Source organism: Physeter macrocephalus, chromosome 20 (assembly GCF_002837175.3).
Source record: "Physeter macrocephalus isolate SW-GA chromosome 20, ASM283717v5, whole genome shotgun sequence".
Taxonomy (NCBI): Eukaryota; Metazoa; Chordata; class Mammalia; order Artiodactyla; family Physeteridae; genus Physeter; species Physeter macrocephalus.
In genome coordinates this window covers 61,985,952-62,009,867 of record NC_041233.1, presented here as the reverse complement: position 1 = coordinate 62,009,867, position 23,916 = coordinate 61,985,952, and the positions used below count along the sequence as shown (strand labels likewise).

General features: G+C 40.9%; 1 protein-coding gene across 4 annotated transcripts in view; it reads left to right on the top strand.

The window, feature by feature from the left end:
- Positions 1 to 23,916, top strand: part of SORCS1 (sortilin related VPS10 domain containing receptor 1) — a 587,212-nt gene that overhangs the window by 476,220 nt on the left and 87,076 nt on the right. For all 4 annotated transcript variants that reach the window (XM_055081262.1, XM_024121364.1, XM_024121365.1 and 1 more), the window contains exons 11-17: positions 1,189 to 1,291; positions 1,558 to 1,634; positions 3,510 to 3,601; positions 4,877 to 4,984; positions 6,501 to 6,618; positions 8,124 to 8,254; positions 11,359 to 11,472. In XM_055081262.1, coding sequence (XP_054937237.1) covers positions 1,189 to 1,291; positions 1,558 to 1,634; positions 3,510 to 3,601; positions 4,877 to 4,984; positions 6,501 to 6,618; positions 8,124 to 8,254; positions 11,359 to 11,472 — 743 coding nt within the window. The remainder of the gene's footprint in view (positions 1 to 1,188; positions 1,292 to 1,557; positions 1,635 to 3,509; positions 3,602 to 4,876; positions 4,985 to 6,500; positions 6,619 to 8,123; positions 8,255 to 11,358; positions 11,473 to 23,916) is intronic.

Below are 23,916 nucleotides of genomic sequence, written 5' to 3'. Positions count from 1 at the left end.
GCGGAGCACAGGCTCCGGACGCGCAGGCTCAGCGGCCATGGCTCACGGGCCCAGCCGCTCCGCGGCATGTGGGATCTTCCCGGACCGGGGCACGAACCCGTGTCCCCTGCATTGGCAGGCGGACTCTCAACCACTGCGCCATCAGGGAAGCCCCAAACTTGTAGTTTTTGACAACTCAGTACAAGAACTATTTTAAATGAAATTTGTATAAGATTTATTATCCTGTTTTTAAAAACTGTTGATGTCTTAATCTGAGAAGTTGATTGAGATTTTTACACACACACATAAGTCCCTTAAATTTTCATTTAAGTTGTTATTACTAGTGCATTTTGTCTATAAGAATGACATTTATATCGAATAACACTGGGTCGGTTAATACCCTGACACAGACGCTATGTCAGTTGTCTGGTGGATGTCAGGACAGTTTCACACGTCATACGGCTTCTTCTGTAGAACTGAGACCAAGGTTTCAAATGTCTAAGAGATGCCAAGTGACTTCTTCACAGCCCTCCCAGCCTGCCCCAACTTTCTTTCCAATGTCATATATCATTTCTCCTCTGGTCTTACCTGACTATCTATTGTATTACAGATCAATTCTTCTGTTTCTTTTCCTTGTTATTGATCTTACTTAGGCCTGAAATGTCCTTTATCCTCCTGAACATCTCATGTGCAGTTCATATCCTACCCACCTTTGCCTCAGGCACCATTTTCTCCTGGAAACTTCCCCTCATCCAAAGTTGGACATAGGCTTGTCATCCTCTAGAATTTCATATTTTGTCTGTACTGATCTCATGGCTATTAAAATATTCTCTTTTGATAATCAATAGAAGGATCTTAAATTATATACTCCTTAGGTGGCAGAGACCAAACTTTAGTCAATGTAACTCTTTCATAAGCTACACCATGTGTTTTACAGATAAAGTGCTAAAATGTTTGTTGAATGGCCAAATGGCAATTATATCAGTAGTTTAGACTTAAAATGAAGGTGTTCTCTCCTTCACCAACTTGGCAGCTGTCTTATACTTAGTGGGCACCAGATATTTGTGGAATGAAAGATGGGTGAATGGATGGGTTCATGGATAGATGGATAGATGGGATGGTTGGATGAATGGCGGGTGCTCTGAATCTGAGCTTTAAACAAACATTTAAATGATGTACTTTTATGATCCTCATTTCTCCTCTTCTCAGCCCTATTGCTCACTACACCTTCACCTTAAGGTCTCTGAGAATCCCTACACATCAGGGATCATTGCCAGCCGAGACACAGCTCCCAGCATCATAGTGGCTTCAGGTAAGAAGCTTGCCCGGTTTGCTCACTGCTGTAAATTGTATTTATTTTAACAAGTTAGATATCTGAGCTTAGAACTTAATGAGCAAGCTAAAAATATTTTTGAAAGGCACCTAAGCCATTGACCCTGAGGCAAGTATGGTGAAAAACCCTGCTCAGATATAATGTTTGCAGTCTAAATCCATCTCGGGCAACGCACACTGCCAGCAGAGCCCATTGTTAGCTTTTGCAAGAAGTTCCCTTCACTGATGGTGATGTGCTCTCTCCAGGTAACATAGGTTCTGAGTTGTCAGACAGCGACATCAGCATGTTTGTCTCTTCAGATGCAGGGAACACTTGGAGGCAGGTAAGAAAGTATCCTGGGTCCGGTTACTGAAGTTTAAATGTTATAAAAATTCTCCAGCTTGGTTCAATTCTGGGAACTTATTCAGCCACATATGAATCCTAAAGCTTATCAATGTGTTTCTTTTCCTTTTTGTTTTATGAATGTCTTTCAAAATGTTTTGAGCTTAGCAAACATTTATGAAAATTTGATTTCTTTGTTTGATAAAAATGACCCTTTATCCCAGCGTATATGTGAGAAAGTTTATAAGCGACAATGAAACCAAATTAGATATGACTGAATTTTTCCCATGAAATGAAAACTAAAATTCTGGGGAGTTTATTATGTAGGGAACGTGAAGCCTGGAAGGGAGATTATATACCTAACACTGGGTTGCCCCCATAAATTCCCCTTGCCTTGAAGTCAGAATAGAGGGTAACGCAGTGATATAGAAATAACCATTACCCAGGTGGTGTTCTGAGATGTTTAAAGCTCATGGGCGAAAGACAGAATAATAACCATCAGGGTGCATATGTTAGGGAAAGTAGAAATGGCATCACTTTCAACCAATGTGTTTAGCTTAAATGCTTCCTCTTTCTTCTGAATGAAAATTAGTTACTCCTAGGTTATAAAACAGGCACTTAATGAGGTTTAGCAGTCATAAAAAGATATGTGCCTAATGCGTGGTTGTTACACTTCAATAAATATGTGTTAATAAGCCACTGACATTTAATTATCATACGATAACTAGCACCTTAAATTGAAATCTAATGCACACGTAATCACAAAGCAACAAGAACACTCTGCCTTAAATTTTAGACAGAGATATCCATGTTATGGTCTAGTTACCATTTCCTAGCTTCATAGATCTGCACTGCAGTTCACGTGCTTTGAGAAGAGTGGGGCAGGAAAGAAACTTGCTTAAGAAACTCCGGGGCTTTTGATCTTGGAGATATATAGGAGCTGTATAATGGACTGTTAAGCTTCCTATGGACAATAGTTAGAGAGCCAGGGTGTCATTTTTTTTTTTTCCTTCTAATATCCCAAACAAAGCAAAGAAGCCTCTCCTATAGTCCTGGGAAACATCTTGGATATAAGAAGTAAACAAAGGGGAAACAATTATGTCTATAATGTAACCAACGACAAGGCTATGCTAACAGTGTGACTGTGAGAAAACAGTACGCATCTTGTATGGAGAGGACTTACAAATTGTTTTCAGCCGGTCTCCATTTGACCTCAGATTCATCTCTCCACATATGGGGAGAGACCCAATGACACACGTACCCAAAGATAGATTTCATTTTGATCAGACTTTATGACTACAACTACTTTATAACTACTGTTGAGTTGAACAGGAACATCTGCCCCCTGTAATACCTGGAAACTTTGAAATAATTACATCTGGAAAGGGCACTATTATGCTGCAAGTCCCAGCGCCATCAATTACCATCTACGTGGTCTTAGGCAAGTCACCACTTCTCTCTAAACCTTACTTTTCTCATCTGTAAAAATGATAATGTTGGAATAAAGTATCTCTTACGTTTCTTCCATCTAAAGATGTTATCATCCAATATGACAATTACCCAATATTTCAACATCATCATAAATAGGACTCAATAGAACTTACCACAAAAAGATGGGATTATAAACCCGAATACATAACTCTTAGTATTTAGGTTTCTCTTGTGGAGCACAAAAAACTCATTTTATGTAACACCAGTGGTACATGGAGCCCACCATGGGAAACCTTGTTCATAACTTCCATCTTCCCACAGCTTTGGGGGAACCCAGTTCTGTCATGGGGAGAATTTTTTTCCTCAAATGAAGACTAATTCTCTGAACGCTGGGTGTTTGTGCCTGTGGGTGTGTGTCCCTGTTTGTGTGTTTTTCCTCTTCCAGATCTTTGAAGAAGAGCACAGTGTTTTGTATCTGGATCAAGGTGGAGTCCTGGTTGCTATGAAGCATACGTCTCTCCCGATTCGACATCTCTGGTAATGAGTCATGCACCTTGATGGTTCCGCACAGCTAAGACCAGTCTAAGTCAGGCTGTCAGACTGTGATCTTGCTTGTAGTAAATTGTCAAGGTCTGCTAGAATGTAACTTATACCTTTGCTTTACTGCAAAAAGAAGGAAGGGGAAAGGAGAGAGACAGAGGGAGAGGGGAAGAGAAAGGGAGCTTGATTCTGCCTTTTAGAGAGGAACCGTATTATGGTTTTCAAATGTGACAGCCCCCTGCCCACGCCAGTACCTCTAGTACCTTATTCTTTCAGTACAGTCATGGGTAGAATGGTTAGCAAGGATAATCTCTGAATAGCTTAATTTCTTGCAACCAGCTTTCCCAAATAACGTCTCCTGGAGTTTAATATTTGCATTCACTATGTGCACTCTTCACAGAGATCAGCAGTTCATGACACTTCTGCTCGGATCTCATTTCTCCTGATCTTACTTCCTTAGCTTCCTTTTGGGGGCAGTGATACTCTGCAACTCTCCCTGTAGGTCTTCCACAGATGGACATTCAAGGCTTAACTTCCAGAGGGGTTTCCAATAAACTGTCATCCGTGTTTTTGAAAATGGCTCTCTCCACAGGCGGCCTTGTTCAAAGTCAAAGGCTTGATTTTCCCTCCACTGTCGGTTACTTTGCTGACGAAAGGGAAAGTTGCAGAAATAAGAGAAACAGAGGCTTAGCTTGGGGAAGACATCCTAGAGAAAGGCAGAGCAAAGGAAACATCCTGTGTGACCATCTGAGTTGCAGAGTTCTCTCTTACTTTCCAGAGTCCGTCCTTCTGCACCAATTTACTCAATGAGCCAACCAGGATTTGTAACAATGTAAGAAGGATACCACTAAGGGTTTGATCACGTAGAGGTGGCTGGTTCAAGTTTGTCTCAGTGGGTCTCATACGGCCATTGTTCTCAGAATCACCTGTAAGACTTGCTGCTAAATTACAACGAGGTTTTGGAGAGGGTCACGTTGAGGTCTAAGGCCTAATAAAATATCCAAATTTAAAAAAATTCTATCAAAGACTTATTATCATTCCCGTTTCATGCAGCTCTCCCCTTATTGATGTTATAGTACATCTGGGTCCCAAATCACTTGGCTAAACTATATATCTACCTTCTGATGTAATTAAGAACACTTATTCATATAAAAGGCTCACTTTGACAATGCCCCAGGTACTTCTAAAATGTATTCTCTCCTGGCTGGTAGTATCCTTTCTTGGAAAGGATTTTTCTTGTGAGATCCGATGACTTATTTTTTCTGTCACCAGGTTAAGTTTTGATGAAGGGAGATCTTGGAGCAAATACAGTTTCACATCTATTCCACTTTTTGTGGATGGAGTTCTGGGTGAGCCTGGGGAAGAGACTCTAATCATGACGTAAGTGGAAACTATGATGTCTTCTAGTCTAAATATAGATCCAGAAACATGTTGTTTTTAGATAAGCCTGTTCACATTGCTACTGTCAGGTTTGAAGTTGCTAGCAAAGGCAGTACATCTGACTTCATGATTCCACAGCAAAGAGGAAAGAATAATGTGGGCGTCCATTCTCTTGGCTCTTTACTAGCAATTAAGAGACCCACACTGAGGCCTGGCAGCAAAATGGTACAGCCTATTTCTTCCCATACTGAACGGGCTTAGGGAAATTAGACGTGATTATTTCAAGAGAAAATAAAGCTATCAATTAAAAACTTTAATAATAAACATGCTTGATATATAGAAAATGACAGGCACGTAAGAATGATTTGCACTTTAAGGCAGAACGCAGAGCTTGGTGAAAACCCCACAAAGGATGTTATTTTTCCCTGGCTCTTTACCTAACCCAATTGTGAGGCATATTAGAGAAACCACGAGAACAGTCTGTTCTTGGGGAAATTGCATTTATACTCATTCTTGTCTGGAAAGTGATGATCATTAATTTGTGAAAGACTTGATTAATGGCTTGCCTGCCTCTGGGTTTCAAAACATGAGCTTTGAATTTGAAATATGAAACTGTGATTTTTCCTTCTCCTGGAAAATTGGACATGAAAAAACAGAGAGGGAAGATTTTAAAGCAGTTGATCCTGTTGGCAGTGATAATTTTTAAATCAAAGTGAATAGCTGGTCCATTTTCTAATTTTTTCTCCCTACTCCTTTTTTTTTAACAATAGAAAAGAGCAACAAAAATGTAATATGCCTAATAGCTACGTTTTGCCCACGGTAAACATAGCTGGATTAGCAATTTATTCCATAATTTGTCTTCATTCAATTTTTATGTTTGCAAAACACAGATGAAAAAAAGTTGATTGAAAAGGCTACCTTGTGGCTTTTATTTATATCGACAATAGGTGATTTAAACACTTCATTAAACAGCTGAGTCTCTCTGAGTAAGGAGAAGAGAATGCACAGAGTAGGAAGTAGTTATAACTCCTCAGCCTTGCTGCCCACTTTCCCTTGGGACTGGTGGGAAGGTAAAGTAGCCTGGAAACCGTGGGAACGATGTACATTAGCAAGAGAACCTAGAGGTATAATCTTGGACCGCAAAGAAGGCAGTGTCTATGGTTTTCTCAATTTTGGGTTTTTTTTTTTTTTTTTTTGGTCAACCGTTCTTGTTGTACAATATATAAAAGTGGGCTTTTAAGTCAAACACCCTGGGTTCTGACTCTACCAGTTCTTAGTGATTTGACTTTGGTTCTTGCATGTTAACAAAATTCGTTGAGCCTCAGGTTACTGGCTAGTGAAGCGGAGCCAATAATAGCAAGCCTCCCCAGAAATGTGTGTGCGGATCAAGTGATATGTAATATCAAATGTGATATGCTTAGCGTTGTGCTAACCTCATAGCAAACATTCAGTAAGTGACGTATAACTGTCAGCATTGCTGTTATTGTGATTATTTTTATCGTCATGAACTCTGCAGAGTGTTCGGACACTTCAGCCACCGCTCTGAATGGCAGCTGGTCAAAGTGGACTACAGGTCCATTTTCGATAGACGCTGTGCTGAGGAGGACTACAGACCCTGGCAGCTGCACAGCCAGGTAGGGGGAAGGGAGCTGAGGCTGAGTCCTGGTGGGAGGCGTGGAGAGTACTGGGGGGAAGCAAGTCATCAAAGTGTAGGAATTGGGGTTCTCTGGGCAAAAGTTGTCCGTCTGGTGCTTTCTTATGTGTTCTGTGTGCCACAGCAGTGAACAACCTCAACATTTATAGCTTGTTGTGAAGTGACTTCTGTTTTTATTGTACTAGGATATAATGAGATAAAATTCAAATGTGCTTGGCTAAGGCTTACAACTCAGAATGAAATACCAACTCGGCAAGGAGGTCCAAACATAATTTATCTGAGCGTGTCATCTGGCTGCAGGGTATGGGGGCCAGGGTGAGGAATGGCTGTTCAGTTTTCTCTGGCAGTGCAAACAGAAACATGAAATAACAAAGTTATGCTGCGTGAGCGGTGCCAGTAAAATTCTCCCTCTCCACTGCTATGCTTCCCTGGGATTAGGTAGCACTTCTTGCCTCCTTCCAAGGTACTCATGATATAAGGATGCAGAATTATTAATAGGAAAATTTCCTTCATCCTGGCCCCTCTGCTACCCTGCTCATATCAGAGTGCTTGGCTGAAAGCATCTCTCCTTCGACTTCCCAAGGCAGAACTCGTTCTGCTGGCCTCTCAAAGGACATGGTAGAGGCCCTTGCTTGCAAAGCCATCACCATATCCAGAGCGTGACACATCATATACCCCAAACCTAGACTAAATCGTATAATTACATGTAGATGTGTAATGCAGCTGGTTAAAGTCAGTTTGCTCAAGAAAGACAGTGTAGACTAGCTTAGACAAAACTCCGTCTGGTCCTGCAGACACACGAAGAGCTGGGTTTGACAGTGGGAGTTGCATCAGCTAGAATCACCCACTCTCCTCGGAGGCTCAGCAATCAAAGGACCGCTCATTTACGTGACTGATATTTCCCCCTTTGGAGTGCACACGCATTATGATATTCAAAGCTCTTATTTATCTCGTGGAGAAACACTGAATTTAGTGCTCTTGCGTATCTGGTAGATGGATATAAAAATCAGTGCTATAAAGTTGTGTGGGCAGAGGCATAATATCAAGGCAAAATGGACCTTTATGTTTCTTAGCAATATTCTTCTTTCATATGCTCATCAATGACCAAATGTATACATTTTTTATTACAGAAGAGTTGAACTTAATTACTACAGATTTTTTGGGCCATACACTGTTGCAGGTTGCCTTAGTTATCTGTGTGTCCCTCATAGCACTAGTACTTAATACCTTGGCAAGTAAAGGTTTGCTGAATACATAGAGTTCCGGACTTTCGGACACACCCTCAGTGCTTTTTAGGATTGCCTTCGTCACCATGTTCTATGATAGGGCTCTAGACATCGAAAGGGAAATGCTGTTAGCACAAAGCAGACTGCGTATGTCCACATTACACTAAGGCTTCAGACCCTCTCCCGGAACTGTCCTGATGTGGAGTAGGGAAGGTCCAAGCTATGTGCCCGACTGCCTGAGATTCTTGTGTCCTTACAGGGGGAAGCATGCATCATGGGAGCGAAAAGGATATATAAGAAGAGAAAATCAGAGCGGAAATGTATGCAAGGGAAATACGCAGGAGCCATGGAGTCTGAACCCTGTGTCTGCACAGAGGCTGATTTTGACTGGTGAGCTTGTGCTATTATCCCATAGAGTTGGCTGGTATTTCAAACCCACGTGGGCCTTAATGAAAGCTTAGATATCAAATAATAGTAACATGCATAGATCCAAGTGACAAGCCTATATTCATGTGAAATTACCACTTGGGGACATCATGGCTTACTAGCTATGTGCGTGTGTATATGGAAAAACTGGGGGTTTCTTTAGACTTAAGGAGGACTCAGAAGATGGCTGGTAACTACCTTCATATATTTGACAGATCTCAGGACAAAAAGAGAGACTAGATAGACCCTGAGTTTCTTCAGACAGCAACACTGAAAACAGTAAGTGGACATTTCAGGGAGCAAACATATTTGTGCTCAGGATAAAAGTCTTTCTAGAATCTAGGGTTCCTGGTAGTGGAACAATGATCGTGTAGGACAATAAATTGTCTATACCTGGATGTTTTCAATCAGTGGGTAGCTGACTATTGCTTGTGACAGCCATGGAAGACTTTTCTGAATTCAGTGCAAGAATGGAGTCACTAGTATTGCCGTCTGTGGCTTTGTGAACCTAGCGGTAAGAGAGACTTCTTCCTTTACCAGGATTAAGCTAGTTTAAACTGGAAAAGTACTGAGACATTGAGAAGTTAAATATACTCAGAGTGCCACAGTGTTCTTTCTGGAGCATTAGTTAAGCAGAAAGCTAGCTTGTGGGTCCAGTGATGCCCTTGCTTTGTTCTGGGTTTGACATTCAGATGAGGCTGAAATATGACTGAGGATGAGTAGGTCGTAACTCCCTTGATCATGTCCATCTCACTTTCTGTTCCTTTTTTTCCTTCTTCTTTATAAAATTTATTTATATGCTTTAGGTTTAGAGAAAGCATTTGATAGATGTGTATATCAGTGTTAAATAATTGAAAGTTGGCCAGCATAAGAACCAAAGACATTCATTTAACAATATTAGCCACATAGCGATCATCAGTCACGTTTCTGATCATCAAAATATCAGTGATTGGGCTGAAATACTGTGTACATACACATCACATATCTTAGAAAAAGGAAGTCATCTGTCATGCTACCATGACAGGAGCATTCTCTAAATAAATAGTACTGGTAGGCCTGGCAAACTGGCTGCCAGAACTCAGACCGATAACCCAAGGCTGTTCCTCTCTTGTTGGTAAAGAAGGCAAGCCAAGAGTCAGTTCTTTATCTCTCCGGGCTCAGCCAGAGGGAAGGCAGAGCTTCAGTTACATGGGGGCTCACAAGGAATTCTGGGGGGTCCTCCCCAGCCCTGACTTCTGTTTCAGTCAGTGTAACATTGTTACAATGACAAAAATATTTTATCTCTGTCCTACCTTTCAGGATTGACATCCTGAAATACATTCACAGGGAAAAGTTCCATGGAGAGTGTGTCATTCATCACATCCCTCTTTCTGAAACCTGACTGCTTCTCCTTCACTCACTCTATTCAAGGAGGAACCGTATGGGGAGTTAACTTTTTATCTTAGTGGTTTGACTTCAGCCTTACCAAACAGTCATTCTTTGGCAGAGAGCAAATTTATTTTCACATAGAAAACCAAAGAGAAAAAGTAAGTCCCAATTCCCTGATTTCTTCTGGAAACCTTTGTTCCTTTGGGAATCTTTTCTACAAGGTTCCAACATAAGCTAGTCTTTTGCTGTTGGCATGGTCATGTGTTGTTTTCTTCTCAATTTTAAGCTTGACTAGGGTGAAAAGAACACAGGGTAAGGAAATCAATTAAGTTTCCCCCTTCTCCCATCTCTCACTCCCCCTAGTCTTGGCCCAATTCCTGCATTCATTTGTGATTGGAATCTGCAGCTCATCCCACTAACTAAAATGTAATTGGAGAAGTGGGAAATGCCTCATGAACGAGGCCATCGTAAGGTTACCTGGTCAAATGGGATTTTTGTAACTCCATGATTTCTGAAAATATTTTGGAAGGATCGCCATGATCCTATTGGTTTCTACTAGTAGCTAGAGCTTCAGTGATTCTTCTTGACTCTAGCATAATGAAAGGTGGTTGTCACTGAATGTTCTCTCTTGGCTTGGCTCTCCCCTGGACAGCCCTCTACCAGATGACCTTGCCTGTTATTCCTTAAATGAACACTGGGTGTCCTGTAGGCAGCGTTCCTGAAGTCTTCCTACCCGTGCTGTGTTGCATCAGCACCAAAGCCAGCTGGTATGGGCAGAATTCTAGGTGCCAGCTGCCTGGTGACAGACCCCTGAGCAAGCCTAACTCTCCTTCCCCAACCCTCGTGTGTCAGTATCTCACTTCCGTTACACAGATGGGCTAATTCATACTAATGCTCACTGATTGCCACCTGCGATTTATCTGTGTGTGTGGAGGTGCAATTTGTTGCCATACTCTGCGCCGGGTTCATCTTTCAGAAGCCAAGAATATCAGGCCACTCAGAGGCTCCTGGAGATAAGAATGCGAGGAGGCTGAGAAAAGTCTTTGACTATTTCCAAACTAGAGAGAAGGTTTAAAGCAACTGGCAGCGTTAACGGCATAGGATGGAGCTTTTCCTTGGGGGAATGCTTGCAGCAGTCCTGAAGGATGTTTCCTTTCCTGCTATGACTTTGAAGCATATGGCTTGTGCACAGACAGACCTGGCTCAGCTCTCCTTGGTAGATCCAGATGTCTTGGAAGAGCACCCCAAAGACATAACTAGTAAGGAGGATTATGCCACATGTGGATGCCTTAAACTCTTCAGTGACACTTGACACTGAGGACGACTTCCACCATTATAGCTTTCTCTGGGCCCAACCGCAATCAGTACTGTGTCTCCCCCTAATGAGAACAACATCTACTCTCCCAGCTTAAAGGTGTTTAATGGGAATTATTGGGCATTGAGCTTTCCTCTCTACACATGCACCCCTGTGGCCTCCAAGCTAGCATTTCTCAAAATGGCTTCTGTAGAATGTTTTCATGGGTAATTGATAGATATTCCGTGGAAGAAAAATGATTCCATTTTTGGAAAGACATTGATTCAGTGAATGCCTGTTTTTTGGCTAATTGACGAGGGTAGAAGTTGGCTGTGCACTGACGCGCAATTGTTGTCAGTAGTGTTGCCATCTACTGAAAGGTTTCTCTTGGCTCTTTCCCCAACAGTGACTATGGTTATGAACGACACAGCAATGGTCAGTGCCTGCCAGCCTTTTGGTTCAATCCATCTTCTCTGTCGAAGGACTGCAGCTTGGGACAGAGTTACCTCAATAGTACTGGGTGAGTGTCTGAAGCAGTGGCCTTAGGAGGTCAACTTCTGCTGCTTTTCAGCCTGTGTTAAACTTAGCGAATTACTTCTGATCGAAGGCCAGGCCTATTTCATTACAGCACTGATTGACTTACTTTTGTTCATTTTAATAATGCAGCACAAATTTGCATTAATAGTGCAAATTTCATCGGAGAATAAGACCCCAGTTGCAAACAAAGAAACAAAACAGGTTCCTTGGATGAAGGTGGCAATGATGATAATATATACATATCTTCATTTTTTGATACTTTATTTCAGAACTAGTTAATCACATGAGGCTACCTTTTACCTTCACGACATCGCCGTGTGGAAGGCCAAACAAAGATTTCCCATGTGCATTTCCTGTTTTATAGATGTGGAAACTTGAGGCAGAAAAGAAGCTCATTGACTTTTCAAGAGTATACTAGTGTTAGTAGGAATGTGTTTCATTTTCTCTCTGTCCAGTCTTGACACATTGAAGGCATGCATTCTGATCTTTATAACTCTGGAATCAGAGTCTAAATTTTGTGTTAATGATCTGTGTTGTGGGGTTTAGCCAATATTATTTAAGAAATACCATAAAAGGGAAACCAGTCTATGACTTTCCCACAATTGTAACTGATATTTATGGACTTAGAAAATAGTGTGTGGAACTTATTTGGATTCTAATTCAAAAAAACTATTAAAAGACATTTTTGAGCCATATGGGGAAATGGACTATGGTCTGGTGATTAGTGATGTATTAATCAGGGTTTTCCAGATATATGTTTTTCTATCTCCAATTGGAGATTATATATATATATATATATGTATTTATATATATGTATATGTATGTATGTATGTATATATGTATATAAAGAGATTTGTTATAAGGAATGGGAGCACCCAGCTATGGAGGTGGGCAAGTCCAAATCCTGACATCCGCAGAGTGAGAGTTGGCAAGCTGGAGACCCAGGAGAACAGATGGTTTGTTTCCAGTCCCAGTCTGAATGCTGATGCTGAGCCAGGAAAGCTGATGGTGTAGGCCAGTAGGGTCAAAACCCAGGAAGAGCTGATGTTTCCATCTAAGTATGAAGGCAGGAAGAAAGCCACTGTCCAGTTTGAAGGCAGTCAGGCAGGACAAATTTTCTCTTATTCAGAAGAGGGTTAGCATTTTTGTTTTATTTAGGCCTTCAACTGATTGGAAGAGGCCCACCCACATTAGGGAGGGCAATCTGTTTTACTCAGTCTACTGATTTAAATGTTAATCTCATCCAAAAACACCCTCAGAGAAACACCCAGAATAATGTTTGACCAAATATCTGGCCATCCTGAGGCCCATGCAAGTTGACACATAAAATTGACTATCACAGATGATATCAGGTTATATCTAAATCTAAATATTTCTATTATATTAACTAAATATATTATATATTTAGGTGTCGTAATAATATTTTGGTTAGGCTAAAAAAAAGAAACTTTATCTTTTAGAGATACATGATATATGGCATTTGTTTTAAAATATTAGAAAAAGGGATAGGTTTAGTAAATTTTGAAGATAAGTTAATGAGGGCATGGGTATTTATGATACTATTTTCTCTCATTTGTGCATATTTGAGAATTCTGATATTGAAAAGTTAAAAAGAGAGGAAAGGAAGGAAGGAAGGGAAGGAGGGAGGGAGGGAGGGGAAGGGAAGAAGGTGTGGAAGGAGGGAAAGAGGGAGGGAGGGAGACAGTAGGTACCTCACCAATAGACCAGCATTACTTGACAGTTGCCCTTCTCATTTCTCATGCGAGCTGCAATACAGAGGAGAGGATGTTCATGTTTCCATTTATGTACTTTTGTATTTGAAATCTTAAAAGTTTTTTTAATTTTAAAAAAATTACCAAAATAATATATACTACTCTCAGAGCATCTCATCCTAAGGGATTTTTGTTGAGTTATCACATCTGCTGGTTTCATCCATTCCATTCAAACGTTTTGCAGGAGGGAAAAAACATAGACACATACATCAAATATTCTTATCTCTGATTGAATAAAGAAATAAGCTGTGATTTATTTGAAGAGGAACACAAAATTTGAGAAAAATACAAATAACATTTTTACAGCAATGGGTCAGTGAGGTCTTCAGCATCTAGCATCGTGGGAGAAATTGAAAAGGGCTGGTGAAATAACTAAACTTAATGGTGAAGAAATGCCAAAGACAGGAGTTTTATCACTTGCATGTACCAGCATGTTTAGACATTGTAAAGGGCATTAGGAGTCCCTGAAGCTAATTTCAGAATTGATTTTTTTTCACTGTCAGGGGAGTTATACTATTCTCTCTTTGGTATTAATGAGAGGAGGCTGAAGTACAGAGGGGTCTAATTGTTCCAGATGCTACTCAAATCACTGTAATAAGGCAGAATAAAGGCTGATGACCCCTCACTTTTCAGTTTATTGAGAATATATATGTATTTTAATTTTATAATTATATACATATATTTACACATACACACACACACACACACACACATACACACACACATTTTTCAGCTACCCCTAAATAGGTTTCACCATTCCTTTGGTGAACTCAGTATGTGAAACCCAAATAAATCCTAACGCATATAAAATGAAACATCAGAGATGAATAATTAATAATATTCTATTCAATGGGATTTTTCATCTATGCCCTATAAATCTAAAATTTCAATTTAAAAAATGGTTCACGGGTTCGCGCCCCGGTCTGGGAGGATCCCACATGCCGCGGAGCGGCTGGGCCCGTGAGCCATGGCCGCTGAGCCTGCGCGTCCGGAGCCTGTGCTCCGCAACGGGAGAGGCCACAACAGAGGGAGGCCCGCATACCACAAAAAAATAAAAAATAAAAAATAAAAATTAAAAAAAAAAAAAAAAAAAAAATGGTTCAGCAATATGTGTCCAGGTATATAAATGTTTGTCAATGCAGTTATGTTTATTAATCACACAATCACAAATATTACTTCCTAGGGCTCCACCTCCACTCTCAGAAGGTTGTTCCTCTCAGTGGGCATTACCTGAGAGCATCTGATCCTAAGGGTTATCACATCTTGAGTTACCACATCTGCTGGTTTCATCCATTCCATTTAAACTTTCTGCAGAAAAGCATCAGCATCAGTGAGCAAGTTTGTGTAAAAGGAACATACGATTAATACCAGTTATCAGCAGATAGGATGAATGCCCTGCTCTCAAAAGTAAGGGGCTCACAGGTGGAAGAGTGACCATCTGCATAGCGCCCTATGGGCTAAGGTGGGGGAAGGGGGTATCAATCATAACCCCACAGATCAACATACTGTCTAAACCACACATTTGCATCAGGAATAGGAAGACCATTAGCTGGGACAGGGGCCTGAAATCACCCTCAAAGAGGGCCCCAATATCATCAAATTCCCATTTGCAGTGTCTGTAGCCAACTCAAGAGCTGGCAAGAGATAAAGTGTAGATGAAATTGAAAAAGAACTTCTGCCCTTCTGAATACCACTCCAGTCCCTGACCCCAGATGTCACTTGGCTCTATGTTGATTCAGTGGCATTTCATAAGCACAGATTCAGTAATCTGTTGTAGCTGCTACAATGCTGCCATTAGATATTTAGCTTTTCACTTACAGATGTTTAATTACAAAAAAATACACATGTTTTCTCTGTTTAAAAAGCCAGTTTAGATTATCACCCCTGTCCTGGCCCCCTTTCCCACACAAGTGTGATCTGTTTGATATGCATGTTTCTAAACACTTTCCTTTGCATTTCTCAGTGAATAATTATGCCAAGAAAAAAATATACAAAATTAATTTGGTTGTTTTTATATGTAATTTCCTACTAGATGTGTTGTTCTTCTAGTTCCCTTTTTCATTCAAAAACATAACTTAAACATCTTTCCAAGTCAGAGTATATAAGGCTACTCTCCATCTAGTTTTTTTTAACTCCCTAGGATTCAAGCACCTGGGATTATGTAGTCATCCCTTTCATGGACATTTTGGTCATTTCCTGTTTTGTGCCGCTATAAACAATACTGCAGTTAGCATTCTCATAACATAATAATTGTTATTAAAACCCTACAACAATAATTAGTCTCTTTTGGCAATTGAAGGTCTTTCTGATAGCTCCTAAAGCAAATTCCACCCAGTCAGCTGATTACTTCTTAGAGCTGAGTATCCAGGCATTGCCAAATAGCTCCCCCATTAAGGGTTGAAACACCAGCTTCCTGCCCACACACTGCCTGTGAGTCCCACACATGAGAGATTCAGTTATATTAACTGCTGTCCTCCTTTAAAACACGGACACCAATGGATTCTGTAAGGGAACACTGAGAGAAAGGGCAAGCAAGATTTCCCAAATTAAGAAGGTGTGAAGCAGGTTATTGTAGGCAAAGGAACAAGAGATGATCCAGGTGAAAAGGCCATGCTGGTAGCTTTCACAAGGACAAGCCCTGACACTTGTGCCTGGAAGTCTATAGAATTAAGGAGCCATTGGGCCCCGTGAGTCCCTCCAATGCCTGTTTTAAGCCATTCACGAGCATCTCGGGTTGTCAGCACAGAATCTGTATTAGCTTCAGGCTGGGATGAAGTGCAGAGGAATCACACAGGCAGGGTTGGTTTGAGAGTTCTTGCCTCCGTAGATTTCACCCACCAGGCACCTCACTTGCCTCGCCCAGTCCCTTACAGCAGGGCACAGACTGCAGCCATGCAGTCAGAACTTGAGTTGAACAGGTCTACGAAACAATCGTCCCTTGTCAGTCAAGCTTAACAAGCAAATCTGCCAGTAGCACCTTTCTGTGACTTTACTTGAAAGCACGCAGGTAAACCTTCCTTTTATTTTTTTTTTAAGGCCTCACTTTGTAGATGGTTATGGTTGCGCCTCACAGTTAGTTTATTACCCTGTATATACAAACAGTGTTCTCAGGTTCACTCACTTCACTGTGATGGAAACATTCTAGCATTGGTTATTATTATTCCCAGTAGAAATGCTATTTCAAGGAGATGCCAAAATTGTTACCAGCTTCACTGTGTAGAAGTGAACAGGTGTGCAGTTTTTGTTTCAGTTCTTAGCAAGGTCTTAGAAAAGAGAGTTGGAATAAGTATTGAAATAGGCACAGAATGTCCCTGTAAGTGGCTGTAGCCACCAGTCCTTAGGGCTTGGTCCAGTGGTCTCAAGTGTCCAATGTCCACACCACAGGACAGCGTGTGAGCATGCTTCTGCCACGTTCTCCCTGCCTCTTTTCACCCTTTCCTTCATGCCTTCCACAAGCCATTCCATGGAAAGCAAGGAGGCTGGTAATGGGGCCGCAGCCTGTTATGGGTACAGAGTGAACTCAAAGGGGGGGGTTGTGTTGTTGGGTGAAAAATGGAGTTATTTTAGAATGAAACAAATTAAGAGTCTTAATCCAATCTCTGCCATTTACCTTTATCTTTAGCAAGTGACTTCCTTTCTTTGAGATTTAGTTTTGTAACCTATAAAATTTTGCTATTTGCTTTTGGAGGTTGGTTAAATATGATACTGTATATGAAGCATGCAGCATAGTGCCTAGCAGATAGTAGTCACTTTACAAAATGCAGATGCCATCACCAGCATCTGGACTTTTGGAGTGAAGGACTCCTCTGGAGTGAAGGTAAAAAGCGGGGGGAAATCTTCCTTTTGTTGTGTATCTATAGTCCAGACATTTATTTCATACTTAATAGTCAAGACAGTACTGAGATCTAGGACACATTTAACCTAAGCCCTTGTTTGGTCATCGGTAAAACTGAAATAATAGCTTGTGTAGGCTCATAAAGTCACGTAATTAGTGTCCACTGTACATCAAAACACGTGTCTGCCTCCAGTACCACGCAAGGCAGATAACACATTTACCTGATGAGTAAACGAGTCCCTTTTCTTCAAATAAAATGAAGTCAGTATTCATTTGTATATCATCTGGCATTTAGTGCTGAAATAACCTCAAATTCATTCCTCTGTTTCTCCATCGATGACTATAAATATCTCAGTTTGCACATACAGAAGCCCAAGCTTATTTAGTTGTACTTATATATGGTTAAATCTTGTTTATACTGTTGTGGATCCAGGGAACATGATACAAATTTAAGTTGCCAAATTAACTAGGATGTTGCTTGTTTCACGCCAACCGTAAAAGATTCTGTAAATATAAAATAAAGTAGACATTGGGCTGGTTTATTCTAAGAAGCCAAGATAATCTTCTCAAGGGACAGATTTCTTTTTGCTATTAAGCCAGAGATATTTCTAGATGTGTTTATAAAAAAGTGGGTATAGAAATTTTTGTCAGTGGAGTTTCTTTAGAGGAGCCATTAATCCCTCCCGAAAGAATGTAAATGCACAGTGACAGTTCTTATTGATCCTCAGGGTTAGTTTCTCAATATTCAATGGGAATATTTACTCAGGAAGTTAAAAAAAAAAGATTTTAAAATAGCATTAATTCAGTATCTATATAAAAATACTTAGTGGGTCCAGGAAAAAATATATACACATAAAGTATAGCAAAATAGCAAACTCCATACTGTCAATATACATTTAGAATATTTTAAAAATGCTTTCTATATAAAGCAGAAACTAACACACCATTGTAAAACAATTATACTCTAATAAAGGTGTTAAAAAAACACATAAAAATGCTTTCTAGAAACATATTCCTTTCTACATCAGCAATGAAAACATTTAGACCTTGGTTATCCTGCCACTGCGCTCTGGGGTTGCTATTTCTACGGTCTCTGGGGCCTGTGGTCATTTCCCAAGTGATCTCATTTCTGATCCTGATGGGGAGCTTGACGTTCAGTCTGATTTATTCAGCAGGATTTGTCAGTGTGCATCACAGAGAATAACTGGTCCTAAAAGTGGTGCATGTGTTTCAAGTCCACAGAAAGGAAATCACTTGCATTGTTTATAGACCCAGCACTGCAAGGGCCCAAGTAACTGTTTTCTTGGAACTCACCCATGTAGTCTCACAGCAGACGCTCCATAACTGTCTGTTGCTACAAAGTTGCTTTTTCAGAATATCTTTCTTAGATGCATTTTCCCATATTTTTATGGGATGGCATTAGGGTTGGAAATGAAGAAGGTGTATGTGGAGATCTGGTTCCTCACATCGCTGTCCTTGCCCACATCAATGGTATTGGCAATAACGATCCTCATCCGCGTGGTATGGCATCATGGCAGGAGAGTTCCAAACTCAGTCCCAAGGCCCATAACCACTACTTGCCCCCTGTGTGAGCTTGGCAAACCCTCTAAACTGCAACTCTTTTTTTTCTTATGTGCAAACAGAGGGATTGTGTTGGATGATCTTTGAGATCCCTTCAGGTTCTGACATGTTCATGACCAATTTGAAATGATTCAGTATTAGGATTCCTCGGACTGCAGATGCTTAAAAGTAGGGAAATTTTCCTTCTATAAATTTGTTGTACAACTAGCTGACTCTAGCAGTGGATTCCATGAGCCATTCTCATGAGTTTTGATGCTGTCATTTAGTTTAACTGGGCCATATGTCTCACTTCATCAAGTTGGCATTCAGAATGAAGTTACATTCTGTTTACTGTTCAAATTAAATGACTTGTGCTTCCATCCTACTTAATGCAAGAGAAGATTTCTCGCCTCAACCTAGTCTTCTGTCTGATGAGAGTCCCCTAATCCCAAGACCTGCTTACTCAGTTTAAGGGGGAAGTCCTGAGAGCTATTGCCTTGAGGAGAGAAACTTGGAGAACCTGCTTAGTCAGCCATGGAACCCTATTCTTTCTGAATGTTGGGGTTATGGCTGCTACATAGGATTATTGTTGAAATATGAGCACATTGGATCTAGAAAGATTTTAAGTGTTAGCCATACACTGTCCCCAGAATCAACTCCCTTCTCTGTCCCCAGGGCTTGCCCCATTTCTCGTTTCAAGTTAAGTGTCATTGTAACAAGGCGGTTTTCCCTTGAAAACAAAGACACATAGTACAAGCCAAGAAATTAAACTATTTACATTTTTCTCGTGTGCACAAATGAGGGTCCACAGAGCTCAGTGACAACAGGACCTACCTTGGCTATAAGAAAACCTAGAGTTCTAGCTCTTTCTTGGTCATTACATGTAACAACTACTGTGAAAAAAGAGGAGACATCATAGGAAAGCATAATTTCTACACTGATTTTTAATGAATGAATAGAAGCTTGACAGAGTAAAGACTATCCCAGGCAGAATGAACAACACAGGCAGAAGACATGTAGACTTCAACCAGGCCTGAGCTCAGGAAGCATGTCAGGCAGTGGAAAGGGCTAAAGCTGAAGAAAAATGCATTGAGGACAGATCATGGAGCTCTCCTTTAAACCCGAACTTTACCCCTTATGGATAAGCCATAGACAGTTTTGAATGATTTTCAGGAAGAAATTGATGTGGTCTGATTTGATCTTTAGGTAATCTTAGCAGTAAGAGCATGGCTTCTATTTTCAGGGAACTTGCTGTATAAGAGCAAGCTAATATTTAAAACTTTAAATACTAACTTTTTACTACCTTTTGATATTTTAATATTTATTAAGGTCTTGCAATGTGCCAGATTCTATGCTAAGTTCTTTTGAATGCATTATCTCATTTAATCCTCCCAAGAACTTTAGGGAAAGATTCTGTAACTATCCCTATTTTACAGGCAGAAAACCCAAACATTAGAGTCTGGGTAAATTGCCCAAGTTTATCTAATGAGTAAGAGCCTTGCGTTTAAACTCAGACTGTTTGGTTCCACAACACTAGTTTTAACCACCAGGGCAGTGATCTTTAATCCTGGCTGCACACTAACATCACCAGGGGAACTTAAAAACAAAAACACACTGATGCCCAGAATTCTCAAGTAAACCATAATTTCTGGGGGCAAGGTCTTGACATCACATACAGGGTTGTGACTGACTAAACTAGACTATATTGTCAACTTAGCGTACACTGAATAGTCATAAACATCTATATCAAACATCTGTACCATAAACATCTGTACAAAATCATAAATTTAAAAAAAACTGCTGAATAGCAAAATCACAGGATATGAAGACTTCTGATGTTTTTTTCCAGTTTTACTCTCACAAAGAAAAACTATGGCCTTCCTCTTTTTTTTAAGACTGGCAGGCAGCCAGAAGGAAAATCAAAGAGGGTAGGGGTAAAAAGGAAAAGGTGACAGAGGAGTATCAAGAAAGGAAGGAAGAGAGTAGCTGAAACTGGGGTTGTTGAAGTAATAAGACACTATCTACAGATGAATGGTAGGTAATATCAAAGGTATATTTGCAGAATGTTTCCTTTCAGTAATTGTACAAAGACTCCCTTGCCATTACAAAGCATTTTTATTCTTGGCAGATAGAAGAATGTTTTACCAACTAAATGCATCCCAGTAATATTCAGAGCTTAGGTCCAACATAATCATAAGTTGCCTTGTTATTACAGAGGTAAGCAGCACCATTTAATAACATACTAAATGTATTATTCAGTTATGTAACTCAGACCCAGGGATTGCTGCTGGGATGAAAATTGAACCATTCTGTAATGCAGGTGTGTGCTTACTTGAGTAAATGAACTCTGTATTTCTGCACAATTTTCTTCTAAATTTCGGGGACTGGTCTGGTAGGGCTAATGTGATGCCATTTTCATCCAGGAAATAAAATGGTTTCAGAATGGTTTTTAATGAACATTTAAAAAAAAATTACCAACAGTCTTCTCTGTGGCAGAATCCCAGAGGGATGGATTCGTGCTTTGGATTTAAGCAGGACTCCTGCTGCTGCAGGATTCAGGAAAGCCTGTGGCGATGATTGGTCAGAACAGCGACAAACAAAAGGAATATTCTCTAGCTGATGATTCCGCTGGTGATGGTGGGCCCATGCCTCCATAGCTGCTCACCAAGATAGAGTCACAGGTGTGCTTGGTTGCTAAGTGATTAAAAATTATAACCTGCCTTTAATTTGCCTAGTGCCTTGCCTCTGAAACTTGCAGGGAGTTTCTGATGCACGTTTCTGATACACGCAGTGAGTTTAACTCACTGGGATGCCATAATTACCGTGTGACATTGCTGGTCATTTTCTGCTACCATTGCTGGTAACAGAATGTCACCATCCTCCAGTGTCTGCACGGTATTTTTCTTCTTTCCCATCTGCCCTTATTTTCTTTCACATCAGCGTACAGTCATAAGCATCTACAATGGACTTTTCAAAATATCAGATGGGGTGATGTTCAAGATGCTCAGACATGGCAACGACCAATCAGAATGAGTAGGGATCGTAGTGCAGGAGCAGGGTTTGGGAGGTTTCCTGGTGTTCTAGGTATTAACCCATTCGCTTCTGGATTGCCAGGAGAAGCAGGGACTCCAAGGATAGGGGTCAACATGGCTGGGTTGGTGGGTGAGATGCTTAAGGGTTTCAGGCAGTGGTAAGACCCAACTGTTAGGCAGATATTTCCACATTTAACCTCCTACAGTCATCCCAGTGTGAACCTCCTGATTATCAGCCTTGCATGTCTGGGGCACAAGGATGCTCTCAAGGACCTTAAAGTTCACAGTCACACACAGGAAGAAAATCATAAAAGGCATAAATGACTCCTATCAAGTAAATCATAAGGATTCCTATAAGAGCTTAGAGGAAAGTTATCTCACTCCATTTAAAGCGGCAGTACAGTGCAGTGGTAAAGAGTACATGTATTCTAGAGACAAATTATGTAGGGTCCTAGCTCTGTGGTCTTGAGAAAACTAGTTAAGTTCTATGAATCTTAATTTCGTCTGTATATTGGGAATAATAATACCTTCCTTATTAGGGATATTCTGAAGGCAAATCATGTTAAGAACTTAGTACAATGACTAGAACATATTAAGCACTCTCTAAATATAAACTTCTTATGATTTTACTATCATAGTCAGGCGAAGACAGGAGGTAAGCTGCCACTTAAAGTGTGGATATGGGAGATTGGTTCAAGATGGTGGAGTAGAAGGACATGCTCTCACTCCCTCTTGCGAGAGCACCAGAATCACAACTAACTGCTGACCGATCATTGACAAGAGGAGACTGGAACGCACCAAAAAAGATACCCCACATCCAAAGACAAAGGAGAAGCCACAATGAGATGGTAGGAGGGGCATAATCACAATAAAATCAAATCCCATAACTTCTGGGTGGGTGACTCACAAACTGGAGAACACTTATACCACAGAAGTCCACCCACTGGAGTGAAGGTTCTGAGCCCCACGTCAGGCTTCCCGACCTGCAGGTCCAGCTACGGGAGGATGAATTCCTAGAGAATCAGACTTTGAAGGCTAGCGGGATTTGATTGCAGGACTTCGACAGGAATGGGGGAAACAAAGACTCCACTCTTGGAGGGCACACACAAAGTAGTGTGCGCATCGGGACCCAGGGGAAGGAGCAGTGACCCCATAGGAGACTGAACCAGACCTACCTGCTGCTGTTGGAGGGCCTCCTGCAGAGGCAGGGGGTGGCTGTGTCTCACTGTGAGAACAAGGACACTGGCAGCAGAAGTTCTGGGAAGTACTCCTTGGCTTGAGCCCTCCCAGAGTCCACCATTAGCCCCACCAAAGAGCCCAGGTAGGCTCCAATGTTGAGTTGCCTCAGGCCAAACAACCAACAGGGAGGGAACGCAGCCTCACCCATCAGCAGACAAGTGGATTAAAGTTTTACTGAGCTCTGCCCACCACAGCAACAGCCAGCTCTACCCAACACCAGTCCCTCCCATCAGGAAACTTGCTCAAGCCTCTTAGATAGCCTCATCCACCAGAGGACAGACAGCAGAAGCAAAAAAACTACAGTCCTGCAGCCTGTGGAACAAAAACCACGTTCACAGAGAGACAGACAAGATGAAAAGGCAGAGGGCTATGTACCAGATGAAGGAACAAGATAAAGTCCCAGAAAAACAACTAAAAGAAGTGGAGATAGGCAAACTTCCAGAAAAAGAATTCAGAATAATGATAGTGAAGATGATCCAGTACCTCAGAAAAAGAATGGAGGCAAAGATAGAGAAGATGCAAGAAATGAAAAGAAATGAAGGCAGCCTAGGAGACCTCTGGGACAACATGAAACAAAACAGCATGCACATTATAGGAGTCCCAGAAGGAGAAGAGAGAGAGAAAGGACCAGAGAAAATATTTGAAGAGATTATAGTCGAAAACTTCCCTAACATGGGAAAAGAAATAGCCACCCAAATCCAGGAAGTGCACAGAGTCCCATACAGGATAAACCCAAGGAGAAACATGCCAAGACATATAGTAATCAAATTGGAAAAAATTAAAAGATGCCCGCATAGCAAAAAAAAAAAAAAAAAAAACCAAAAGTGATGAAAGGGAAGAACCTACAGCAAAGATTACTCTACTAGGCAAGGATCTCATTCACATTCAATAGAAAAAACTTTACAGACAAGCAAAAGCTAAGAGAATTCAGCACCACCAAACCAGCTCTACAACAAATGCTAAAGGAACTTCTCTAAGTGGGAAACACA